This window comes from Tenrec ecaudatus, chromosome 18 (assembly GCF_050624435.1).
Source record: "Tenrec ecaudatus isolate mTenEca1 chromosome 18, mTenEca1.hap1, whole genome shotgun sequence".
In the NCBI taxonomy this organism is placed as follows: Eukaryota; Metazoa; Chordata; class Mammalia; order Afrosoricida; family Tenrecidae; genus Tenrec; species Tenrec ecaudatus.
The window spans coordinates 4,127,842-4,140,281 of NC_134547.1; the positions used below are offsets into that span (position 1 = coordinate 4,127,842).

The window sequence follows — 12,440 nt, forward strand, 5'->3', positions numbered from 1 at the left end:
ACCCACATGGGCCATTCTACCCTGTCCTATAGGGTCACCAGGAGTCAGCACTGACTCAATGGCAGTGACATTGTTTGGGTGATATCAGGAGAGGCACTCACAGTGGACCCTACCCTCCAGCAACCGAGGGTAGAATTTCCAGCAGGTTATTGGAGAGGGAGCCCTGGTGGTACAGCAGGTTACGCACCGAGCTGCTAACCTGAAGGTGAGCAGTTTGAAACCACCAGCTGGTCCTTGGGAGAAAGACAAGGCCATTTGTTAGTGTTCTTCTGAATATGAAATCCCAGTAGGTAAATCTATAGACATAACGGGATTCGTGGTTTCTTGGGGACATGGTTGGAGAGGTTGGGGGAAATGGAGAACTAGTAATCATGTTCCAAAACAGACTGTGGTGAGGACTGTACAACTCTCCTTGATGTGACTGAACTGTTAAAATTGTATGAGATATGAATTATATGCCAAGAAAACTCTTGGGGTGGGAGCAATTACAGTTTCAGAAACCCACAAGGGCAGTTCTACCTTGCCCTACCGGTTGCCCTGAGTTAGAATTGACTCCATGGCTGCGGAGTTTTTGTTTTGATATTTATCTTTCATCGGAGGGGGGGGGGGCAAATCATTCCATCCCTAATAGCCACCAGAGTCAGAATCAACTCGATGGATAGGTGAGGTCAGGGCAGCGTAAGGAGCCCAGTTGCACAGGTACAGCCAGGACTTCCAGTCCTTGGGAGGATGTGTGTGGCCTCAGGTGAGGCCTCACCTGAGCTTCGCCTGAGGCCACCTGGTGGCCAGATAGAGACCTGGGCTAGGCCCCTCCCTTACCTGGAACCATCCGCCCTGGTGACTGCCTGCTGGACAAACACGGAAGCCAAGTGCTGGACACCATGGAAGAGAGCCCTGCCTGGAGGCCTGAGGCCAGGGGCTACTTTGAAGCCTGGTCAGCACCCCAGGAAGCCAGAGCAGGTAGGGGGGTGGGTGTCCATGTTCAGGGCAATCCTAGTGGAGAAACCCTTGGACTGGGCAGAAGTCAGGGGGCAGAGAGGGGGTCAATGGGGACCTAGCCTACCTGCAAGAGGAGGAAGCTGGACCCTGGCCTGTGTCTTGGAGGAGGAGAGGGAGGGGTGGGGGTGGGAGTGGGGATGCGCTGGGGTATCAGGGAACAAGAGGGGCTGTGGGCCGGGACTCCAGGACAAGACAAGGAAGTGCAGAGCTGAATTCCTCCAGTGTAGGCTCCTGAGAATCGGTCATCATTTTGGACCCCGGGGTCTGAGAGAGGAGGGCTGCGGGTCAGGACTCCTGGTCTGAGGGAGGAGGGAGAATGGATTCCCATGTCTGAGAAAAGAGGAGCCCCGAGCCTCCCTGACCTGAGGGAGGAGTGGGTTGGAACCCCTCAGTCTAAGTGACGGGAGTGGGAGTGGGTAGGAAGGAGGACTCCCTGATCTGAGAAAGGGGTGGGGGTTGGGGGCTGGGACCCTTGGGTCTGAGGGAGGACTCTTGATCTTAGTGCCTCGTGGGTCTGTGGGAAGAGGGGTCATAATTCCTGGGTCTGGGGGCAGAGGGAGTCAGGCCTCTTGGGTCTGAGGGAGGAGGGGTCGGGAGAAGGACTCCCTGGTCTGAGGGAGGAGGTCTCCTTCCCCAGGCCCGACCCTGTTCTCGGTGCTGAATGAGCTCCCCAGTGCAGCCACTGTCCGATTCCGAGGCCCTGGGGTGTTGCCTTGGGGGGCCCTGGAGGAGCAGGACGAGGATGATAAAAGCTATACCCAGGCCTTCACGGAAGCTGAGTACATGGACCTGCAGGATCCCCGGCCCTCTCGGGAACTGCCATGGCCCATGCAAGCCCGGCGGGCCCACAGGTGAGACCCACCTGCTGCCTGACCCTCAAAGCCACTGTTTCTCTCACCGATGGCTTCTTACTTCTCTCTAAGAGGGAGAATCGTGATCAACATCAGCCCAAGGCTGGTGGGTCCTGTAAGGTGCAGATCAACACACCCACTCGCTCTCCACCCATTTGACCAATCCTAACACCACACATCCCTCCTGTGACAGACTTGATTTGCTCTATTCAGATTCTATAATTTGTTAAGCAGCCACAGAGAAATCACAGACCATACTCATGGTTGTGGTGTTATTCAGGGAAGAACCCAATTACAATTCAGGTTCAGGAATGCTCAGGATACAGTTCTTCGCTCATGATACCCTTCTCAGCTGACCATGTTTGTCGCTGGCCTTTGGCAACTCATCCCAGCCTCTGTCCTCCTCAAAGCTATTTTAGTTTCACCAATAGGTGCCCAGCAAGCCTGTTGCCCAAAGACACTCAGCTTTCTCAGTCTGTGGGCTTAACCATTGCACTTCCAGGATTCCGTAGAGAATCCAACCAAAACCAAATTCACTGCCACTGAGTTGATTCCAACTCACAGCCACCTTGTACAACAGGGTCGAACTGCCCCTGTGGGGTTCTGAGGCTGTAAATCCTCATAAGAACAGAAAACCTCATTTTCTCCCTCAGAACAGCTCATGGTTCAAACTGCTGACCTTGTAGTTTTAAGACTCGTGAGGTTGTTTCTGTCCCTGTGATGACTCTAGCACAGTTCACGCCCTCCTGCTGTTGGTGGAGGCTGGTTTTGCATTCTTTCCAGGGTGGAGCTGCTACACAATCCCCAAGAGCCCTGGTGGGGGTAATGAATTAGGAGTTAGACTAATAACTGAAAGGGCAGCAGTTCGAAACCACCAGCCGGTTCTAGGGAGAAAGATGAGGCTATCTACTCCTGTAAAGAGTCACAGCCCCCAAAATACACACAACAGGTCTACCTTGTCCCATCGGTCGCTAGGAATCAGAATCAACTCGATGGTAGTAAATTTGGTCCTGTGTATGAGTGACACACTGGGTTACACGTTGAGCTGCTACTACAAGGTCAGTGGTTCAAAACCAGCAGCTGCTCACCTGGAGAAAGATGGGGCCACCTGTTCTCATAAAGATGTATAGCCCTGGAAACCCAAGTTGACATTGCTGCAAGAGTTCTGGTGGCTGACGGGTTATGTGTTGGGCAGCCAATTACAAGATCAATGGTTCAAAACCACCAGCCACTCCATGGAGAGAAAGATGAGGCTATCTGCTCCCACACAGATGCACTGGCTCCGAAACTCACACAGGCAGTTCTACCCTGCTCTATAGGGTCGCTATGAGTCGGAATCCACTCGAGTGAAACACTTTCTAAGACCCCCCCTGGGTGGTCGAACTGCTTTACCCTCTCAAAGCTGCTAGGGGGAAAGCTGGCGACTGCGGCCCGATAGCCTCAGGTCCAGTTCGAGTGGACTGTGCGGGCGTCCGCAAGCGAGGCATCATCTCTGACTCCATTTCCCTTCCAGGAAGAGCCTGGCTCGGGACCAAATGGCCCGAGGTTCGGGGTCCAGAGCGGACTGGGCCAGGAAGCTGCGGAGGTGCAGACAGAAGATTCGAGAAAGTTGGCATAGACTGCAGCCATGGGCGTGGACGCTGAATAAGATAGGGGGTGCGTTTGAGCTTACTGGAAATGTATGGGACGGGTGAGGAAGAAGAGGCGGGACTTGGCAGCTAGCCGAGAGAAGGGACTAGGAAAGAGGGGAGAGCCTGGCAGCCCACAGGGAGGAGAGACAGAGATAAGGAGGCGGTAGTGCCTGAGCCAGGGGCAAGGGCAGGGCCAGTAAGAGGGAGCAGGAGGAGCAGAAAGGGCTGGGTTTGGTAGCTCACAGGAAGGAGGCACAGAGAGGGGGCGGGACCTTATCACCTGCAGAGAAGAAAGGAGGGACCTGGCAGCCCCCCAGGGAGGTGCGGGCGGAAGAGGCGGAGCCTGGGACTGGCCCTGAAGAGAGAGGGAGAAGGGGCAGGGCCAAGAGAAGGCGCTGGGAGGTGGGCGGGGCCTCGCAGCCTGCAGAGAGAAAGGGCAGGGAGAAGAGGCGGGGCCTGGCAGCCAGCAAGGAGGAGGGGCGGGGCCTGGCAGCCAGCAAGGAGGAGGGGCGGGGCCTGGCAGCCAGCAGGGAGGAGGGGCGGGGCCTGGCAGCCAGCAAGGAGGAGGGGCGGGGCCTGGCAGCCAGCAGGGAGGAGGGGCGGGGCCTGGCAGCCAGCAGGGAGGAGAGGCGGGGCCTGGCAGCCAGCAGGGAGGAGGGGCGGGGCCTGGCAGCCAGCAGGGAGGAGGGGCGGGGCCTGGCAGCCAGCAGGGAGGAGGGGCGGGGCCTGGCAGCCAGCAGGGAGGAGAGGCGGGGCCTGGCAGCCAGCAGGGAGGAGGGGCGGGGTCTGGCAGCCAGCAAGGAGGAGGGGCGGGGCCTGGCAGCCAGCAAGGAGGAGAGGCGGGGCCTGGCAGCCAGCAAGGAGGAGAGGCGGGGCCTGGCAGCCAGCAAGGAGGAGGGGCGGGGCCTGGCAGCCAGCAAGGAGGAGGGGCGGGGCAGAAGCCTGAGAAGGAACCCAAGGTCTGTCTGTCTCTGCTGCCCTCTTTAGGCCAGTTCGGAGCCGGCACCGAGTCTTACTTCTCCCTGCTGCGCTTTCTGCTGCTGCTCAACGTGCTGGCCGCTGTGCTGACTGCCTGCATGACGCTGCTGCCCACCTGGCTAGAAGGGGCTCCCCCGGGACCCCCCAGCCTTGGGGTCTCCTCACCCTGCGGCCCCTACAACCCGAACCCCCAGGGCCTGCTCTCCTTCTCCAGCCAGATCTTCAACTTGCTCTCCGGAGAGGTGCCCCACAGGGGAGCCTGGGGGAGCCCGCCCTCAGTTCTGAGGTCAGGTGCCTGGGTGAGCCTCCTGATCCCGCCTCCCGTCCCCAGACCTCACCACGACCCCTGTCTGCCTTCCTTCCCCAGGGATACTTAGAGTGGTCTCCTCTCTTTTATGGATTCTACCCGCCCCGCCCACGCCTGGCCATCACCTACCTGTGCTCAGTCTTTGTCACTGGCCTCCTCTGCCTCCTGCTCATTCTGCACCGGTCAGTGACAACCCCCACACGCAGCTCTGAGTGGAGGGGAGAGGGAGGCCGACATCTCTTAGTCTCAGGCTGTGGCCTATTCCTCTCTGCTTGAGTCCAATTCGATTTTTAAACGTTTATGCCCTGGAGGCTAGGGATGGGGCTGCATGGTTCAAACCCATCCTAGTGGTACCACGGAAGAAAGCCCTGGCGATCTGCCTCTGTAGTGATTACAACCAAGATCATGGTTTCACTGTGTAATCCTTGAATATTTAGGGGCACCATGAGTCTCAGTCAACTGGACAGTGATGGGTTAGGGGATAGGGATGCCAGCCCTCTTGTCACTTTAGAGCCCGGTGGTTGACAAACAAACAACCAAATGAACCCTTCCTTTTGTGATCCCCGGGACAGAGTGCCCACCTATGTTTTCCACCTCTGAGGTCTAGCGGGAAACTGCTATCCCACTTTTAATACATGCTGTCATCTGGTGGGGACCTATAGAGCGGCGTGACTCTGAAGAAGCAGGTTTCATCCCGCCAACACCAGCGACCCATTGGGACATATGTGTCCTACTAATTGAATCACAACGCCTAGTGCCTCAAATATCACTGTAAAATATTTACTAAAAAGAAAAAAATCTGTAAAAATTCCAGGCGGCAAATGCTTTCAGTTTTGTGGCTCAACTACTCAGAAGGTTCAGTGTTGGGCTGCTAACCCACCAGCTGCTCCACGGCAGAGAGACGAGGCTGGCAGTTCCCGTAAAGATGTACAGCCTTAGAAACGTCCCAGGGCAGTTCTACTTGGTCCTATAGGCTCCCTCTGAGTTAGAAGCGACTTGGCTTCATGGCAGCCGGGGCTGCTTGTCCGTAGTTTGTTTGGCCTCAGCTGTGGGACTGCAGCACAAAGACATTCGTAGGCCATCAAGCCCATCCGTATAGTTCTGGCCCCATTACACTTTCATTTACAGAAGCAGCTGTTGGGCTGGATTTGGCCCATGGGCTGTGGTTTGCAAACTCCCGTGAGAACGAGTCGATGGGGTGACCAGGGAAGGTCTCTCTGGAGAGGATGTAGACAGAGAACTGAGAGAGATGCGGAAGAGCGGCCGGGCAAACAGGCAAGCCTCAGCGTCCTGGCAAAGGTAGAAACACCTGCAATCTCTGAGGTAGAAAGGAGAAAGGCCGGTGTGAGGAGGAGGAGGAGGAGGAGGAAGAGGAGGAGGAGGAGGAGGAAGGATAGGAGCTGAGTTCAGACAGGGTGTGGGGCCACCTCAGGCAGGCTCTGTGCTAGAAAGGGGCCTAGACTTTTCAGGGCAAGGAGACGCTGTGGGGTGACAGGTTTTAGGCAGGAGCCCACTGCATTGCATTTTAAGAAGGCCCCACTGACAGAGTGGACTCTGAGAGAGCAGGGGTGACAGTGACGGCAACCAGGGAACCACATGGGATGTCTGTGGAAGCTGTCCAGCCAAGAGATGGGCCAGGCGGTGGGGTCTCTTCTCAATTCTCTGCTTCTGTCCCTTTCTTTGGCCCTCAGCTTCTCTCTCTGGGTCCCTGTCTCCTTCTCTTTCCCAGTCTCTATCTGTGTGTCTCTAGTTTTCCATCCCCTTTCCTCAAGGTCCCTATCCTCCCCCCTATCTCTGGAGCCCCGTCCTCCTTCTCTCTGGAGCTCTGTCCTCCATCTCCCTGGGTCTCTGTCCCCCCTCTCTCTAGGTGTCTGCTCCCCCTAGGTGTCTGTCCCCCTCTCTCTGGGTCTCTGTACTCCCCCCTCTCTCTAGATCTCTGTCCCCCCTCTCTCAGGGTCTCTGCCCTCACCCCTCTGGGTCTTGGTCATTCCTCTCCCTCTAGTCTCTGCCCCCCTTCTGTCTGGAGCCCTGTCTCTATCTTCCAGGTTTCTGCCTCTCTGATTTTGGATGTCTGACCCCCTTTGGATCTGTCTCGGACTCTCTCAGTTTCTATCTTGAAGCCTCAGCGTCTCCGCTCCTTTAACCCATCCTGTGGGGTACCAGCCCCCACAATCAAATAGGTCCGAGGGGCAGCAGTGTCATTGAGGGGTAAAATTAAAGAGACATCAGACAAGATAAAGCATGGAAGTGCTCACCTCCAGGACCCCTGTGACTTCAGGAGCCAGGTCAGCACAGAAAGAGAGAATATATTACCACCTTCTATACACTTTCCACCCCAGAAACCCAGCCTGCCAGGCTCCTAAATATGAGACTACAGAATTCATCTGTATACACCCTTCCCATTCTCTGCTTCCTCAATCGGACGATTGAGGTGTAAAAATGTCAAAGGTCTTGTTCGGTGCCATTCAGTGGAGCCTGACTCCCAGCAAACCCCACGTGAAGGAGGAGCACTTCCCTTGAGAGTTTCCACCGCTGGAATCTTTACTGAAGCTGCCTGCCAGGCTCGGTAGAGCCGAGCTGTGCCCCAAATGCCTATCTTTGAGTTAGCATCTGGTGCTTAACCCTTGCGCCACCAGGGCGCAGGGCTCATTTTCCCAGGGTGCTCCAGGAGAGGGGGCGTCTGTGACTGTTCTCCCACACTCTGCCTCTCCCCTCGCAGCTCGGTGTCCGGGATGAAGCAGACGCTATTGGCCGAATCCGGGACTCTGACCAGCTACAGCCATCGTGTGTTCTCTGCCTGGGACTTCGGTCTCTGCGGGGACGTCCACGTGCGCCTGCGCCAGGGCACCATCCTCTTCGAGCTGCAGGTGCGCCTGGGGGCGGAGTCTATGGCTGGTGGGCGGGTCTGGAACAAGGCAAATGGGCGGGGCTGCAAGTGAGACCATGGTCTTACAAGGGGTGGAGCTTGGTGGTGCCCAGGGCTAGGCAAACTAATTGATAAAATTGACTAGCGCTCCAGGAGTTAACTACAAGGTCAGCAGTTCTAAGCCACCAGCCACTCCGAGGCAGAATGATGAGGTTTCCTATTCCTTTAAAGAGGTACAGTCTCGGAAACCCACAGAGGTCGTTCTGCCCTGCCTTGTACGGTCTCTAGGAGTCGGGCTGGAGCAGATGAGAGTGAGTTTGGGTTTGATATGAGCGCTCTAGCTCAGCTTGAAGTGCAGGACTGGGCTGGTGGGGCGGGGCTAGAGCAATGAGCAGGGGCCAGGGACATAAAGCAGGACTGGACTCCAGGAAGGAGCCCTGGTGGCGCAGTGGGTTTAGTTGGGCTGCTGATCCCCAAACGAGCAGTTCACACGCATCCGCCGCTTTATTTAAGATGAAGCTGTCTGCTCCCCTACACATTTACACACTTCGGAGACCCTATGGGGCAGGGTAGAACCGCCCCTGTGGGTTTCCCAGACTGGAACTCTTCACAGGAGTAGAAAGCCTGGTCTTTCTCCCCGCTGACCGGCTGGTGGTTTTGAACTGTGCGGGCCGCCCATTTGAACCCCAGGCCGGTCGGTCCAGCAGGGTGGGCGGAGGGGCGTGGCCTGGAGGTGGGTGGGGCGTGCCCAACCAAATGCCAAGCTTGGTCAGAGCTGGTGGGAGGGGTGGGGAGTGGCGAGGAAGGGTAAGAAGTCTCTTGTGGCCTCAGGTGGAGCTGGAGGAGGCCGCGGTGCGGCGCCAGGCCACGGTGCAGACCCTGGGTCAGCAGGCCAGGGTGTGGCTGGTGCGAGGCCTCCTCAATTTGCTGGTGATCGGGCTCCTGGGGGCGGCGTTCTACGGAGTGTACTGGGCTATGGAGACTTCGGTGCAGCTGCAGGTGCGAATGGCCTTCGGGGACGTGTTCCTGGGTGGCCACGTGAGGAGGGGGCCGACGTCCAGGAGACGTGGGGGGACCCAGATAGGACTGGGTCCAAAGCGGGGATAGGAGGGCTTGCAGCATAACGGGTTCTCTCCAGAACCCCAGATCCTCTTCCGCGCCTTCCGACTTCTTCGCAGGAGCAACCCTTCGTCCAGCAGACGGCTCTCCTCAAGCTCGGCGTGAACTACCTCCCGTCAGTCTTCATCTCCGGGGTCAACTTCGTGCTGCCGCCCGTCTTCAAGCTCCTGGCCCCGCTAGAGGGCTACACTCGGAGCCGACAGGTGGTTTTCATCCTGCTCAGGTGCCAGACTCCCGGGCGGGGCGGGCAGGTGGGAGGCGCTGGTCAGAGGGGCGGTGGGTTCCGAGAAGGAAGCCCTGAGAACCTGGGGTGAGGCTGTCAGCAAGCCCCACTTTCTTCTTGCTCGGGGGGGGGGGTAGGGGGGTGGGGGGGAGGGCAGGGGAGGGGACGGGGATCGGGATCTGCTGTCTCCCCCACGCAGCCGCAGGAGGGTCCTGGCACGAGGCCGGCCCTGCGTCGGTCCCAATCCGCTGCCTCCGTGCCCCCCCCACTCGCCCCCCGCAGGACCGTGTTCCTGCGCCTCGCCTCGCTGCTGGTCCTGCTCTTCTCGCTCTGGAAACAGATCACTTGCGAGGGAAATGCTGAGGCTCCCGACTGCAAAACCTGCGGCTACAACTACAAGGAACTTCCGGTGAGCAGGCTGCCCGCCGGACACCCGCCTGCCCGCTGGACACCCGGGCCAGCGGGAGGGGGGTTTAGGGTGGTGGGCGTCCGGATTCTAGGGTCTGAGGAGGAGGGGCTGGGGGCCTGGGTTCTTGGGGAGGGGCTGGGGACCAGGACTCCTTGTCTGAGGAAAGAGGGGTAGAGGTCAGGAGGGGCTGGGGTTTGAGGGTGTAGACCTCATGTTCCACATGTTGTGGTGACCCTCTCAACCATAAAATTATTTTCGTTGCTACTTCATCACTGTCATTTTGCTACTGTGATGAGTCGGGCGACCCCTGTGAAAGGGTCACTCGACCCCCAAAGGGATTGCGAGCCTGACTCCCAGATCTGGGAGAGCCCTGGGTTAGAAAAGCCCAAGGAGCCTGGGACTCGAAATCCAGCAGGAAGGAAGGAAGCGCTGAGTGAGACCTGGAGAGAAATATTCCGATTTGGATATACGTATGCCTGGACTGAGCATGGGTCTGTTATCCGCAAGGGTGGCGGTTCAAACCACCTGCTGCTCCGGAGAGAAAGACAAAGACGAGGCTGTCAGCTTCCATAAAGCGCCTTAGGAGAATTGACTCGATTGCGGTGGGATTGGGCTTTGGGGGCGTATGCCTGGATCCTCAGGCCTTTCTGACGCTCTGCTCCCTGTTCAGTGCTGGGAGACCCGGCTGGGACAGGAGATGTACAAACTCCTGATTTTTGATCTACTCACCGGCTTGGCAGTCATGCTGCTCATCCAGTTTCCTCGAAAGTGAGAGACCTGCCCCCAAAGGATAGACCCCCACTATTTCACTGACCACGCCCCCAATGGCTCCGTGGCGGTCCCGCCTCCTACTAACTCCACCCCTAACGCAGGCCTGCCTCCGCCTCAGGCCCCGCCCCTTACATGCTCCTTCAAGCCCTTTGCAACACTGCAAGCTCCGCCCCTCTGCATATGCTCCCTTCCGATTGGTGGGCGGGTCACGGGATGTTGGGGAAACCCTGCGCGGACATGCTCCTGATTGGCTGGGCCCCGCCTCTCAGGCTGCTCTGTGGTCACTGTCCCGGGGCGTTGGGGCGCTTGTTGGGGACCCAGGAGTTCCAGGTGCCGGATGAGGTGCTGGGGCTGATCTACGCACAGACGGTGGTCTGGGTGGGCAGTTTTTTCTGCCCCATACTGCCCCTGCTCAACACGGCCAAGTTCCTGCTGCTCTTCTACCTGAAAAAGGTGAGCCTGGGAAAGATGAGGTGGCGGGGGGTAGGAGGGGGTGAAGCCAGAGGTGTTGGGAGCCTGGAGAAGGAGGGACATTGCTCTTAGGTCCTGGAGGAACTGGGGTCAGGACTCCTGGTGTGAGGAAAGAGGCTGCGGGTCAACCCCCTGAGCCTTAGACCTACTCCCCTTGCCTCCCCAGTTCACCCTCTTCTCCACCTGCTCCCCGGCCTCCCGAACCTTCCGAGCCTCCACGGTGAATTTCTTTTTCCCCCTGGTCCTCCTGCTGGGCCTGGCCATCTCCGCCATTCCAGTCCTGTACAGCATCTTCCTGTAAGTGGGAGAGCCGTCCCGCCCTGCTCCCACCCGCCCCAGTCAGCCCGCCTGACTTACGGCCCCACTGGAGCCCACTGGCCTCTGGCTTTAGGATCCCGCCTTCCAAGTTGTGTGGTCCCTTCCGGGGACAGCCGTCCATCTGGAACCGGATCCCCGAGTCCATTCACAGCCTCCCTCAGACGGCTCAGAATGCCCTCTTCTTCCTGGGCTCACAGGCTTTTGCCGTGCCGCTTCTCCTTGTCTCCAGGTGAGGACCGGGTCCTGCATCATCCCTGTCTTAGACCCAGGGGGAGATGGGGTGGTGGTGGGGGCAGCTTAAGGTCCTGGGTCTGAAGGAGGAGGGGCTGGGGGCTAGCACTTATTTTCTCAGGGAGAAGCTGGGCATCAAAACTCTTGGATGGCAGGGAGTAGGGGCAGGGGTGAGGACTCCTGGGTCTGAGGGAAGCGGGGAAGAGGGGCAGGACTTCTGACCTTGGGGTCTGGGCTCTTGGTATCTAGAGCCCTAGATGGGGGGTGGGGGACAGGCATTCTAAAACTGTAGTGTGTGACTTCTGCTTCTTTTCCCCGCAGCATCCTGATGGCCTATACTGTGGCCCTGGCCAACTCCTATGGGCGCCTCATATCTGAACTCCAGAGGCAGGTGGAGACGGTAAGACACCAGGAGAACTGGTGGGGGGTGTGGCTGACGAGAAGGGCGTGGCTAAGGCTTGGGAGGCTGTCTCACCTCCTCCCTTCTTTTCACCCCAGGAGTCTAGGAATAAAGTATTCCTGGCACAGAGAGCTGTGGCGCTGAGTTCGGTCCCGGGTGGCCTCTGACCTGCCTTGTGGGCTCACCATGAAAAGACCACCCACACCTTCCAGCCCCGTCCCAGACTCGGTGTCAGGCCCTTTGGCCTTGGATACTCTTGCCATCTATAAAATTGGGAGCCTTGACCAGGACGCGCCGGGCTTCCATCCTGAGATTCGCAGCTTTCCAGCTACGGAGTGCTTGACTCTCACGTGAAGATTCCCTTTTATCAATAAATGTCATTGGACCGGAGGCTGCTGCTGGCACGGTGGTTAAAAGCGCTCAGCTGCTTGCTAATGGAGAGGCTGCCGGTTCAAAACCACCGGCCACTCCCCTGAAGCCTCGGTGGCAGTCCGTTTCCTGTAAGGATTTCGTGTCTTGACAGAATAGATTGGAGGAAAACGTACAACGGAACTCAACATCGTGAGAGAGACCAGGCTTCCTAGACTGGTAAAAACTGGTATAACTAAAAAATGAATAAATAAAAGAAACTGGTGGAACTCCATAATCAACTATTTTTTTTATCAAAAGGCAGCATTTACCCAAGGACAGCGTAGGGCTGGGGAAAGAGGAGGAGTGGGAACAGGGAACACAGGGAGGAAGTGGGATTGAGGGGCTGCAATGGATGAGTTGAATCAGGATGTGTATGAATTGATTGAAAAATGTCCCATAATTCACAATAAAAAGTTTAGAAAAAACTACAAGCCATGGAAACCCTATGAGGCAAT

The 12,440-nt window shown here is 57.6% G+C and overlaps 1 protein-coding gene across 1 annotated transcript; it reads left to right on the forward strand.

Annotated features, from left to right (window-relative positions):
- The first annotated feature begins 881 nt into the window (after positions 1–881).
- TMC4 (transmembrane channel like 4) lies at positions 882–12,254 on the forward strand. The gene is made up of 15 exons (XM_075537837.1): positions 882–960; positions 1,637–1,850; positions 3,364–3,506; positions 4,469–4,701; positions 4,827–4,948; positions 7,486–7,633; positions 8,464–8,631; positions 8,811–8,974; positions 9,257–9,383; positions 10,054–10,151; positions 10,424–10,607; positions 10,792–10,922; positions 11,017–11,172; positions 11,496–11,574; positions 11,673–12,254. The coding sequence occupies exons 1-15, from the start codon at positions 882–884 to the stop codon at positions 11,739–11,741; spliced, it is 2,115 nt and encodes a 704-aa protein (XP_075393952.1). The 3' UTR covers positions 11,742–12,254.
- The last annotated feature ends 186 nt before the right edge of the window (positions 12,255–12,440 follow it).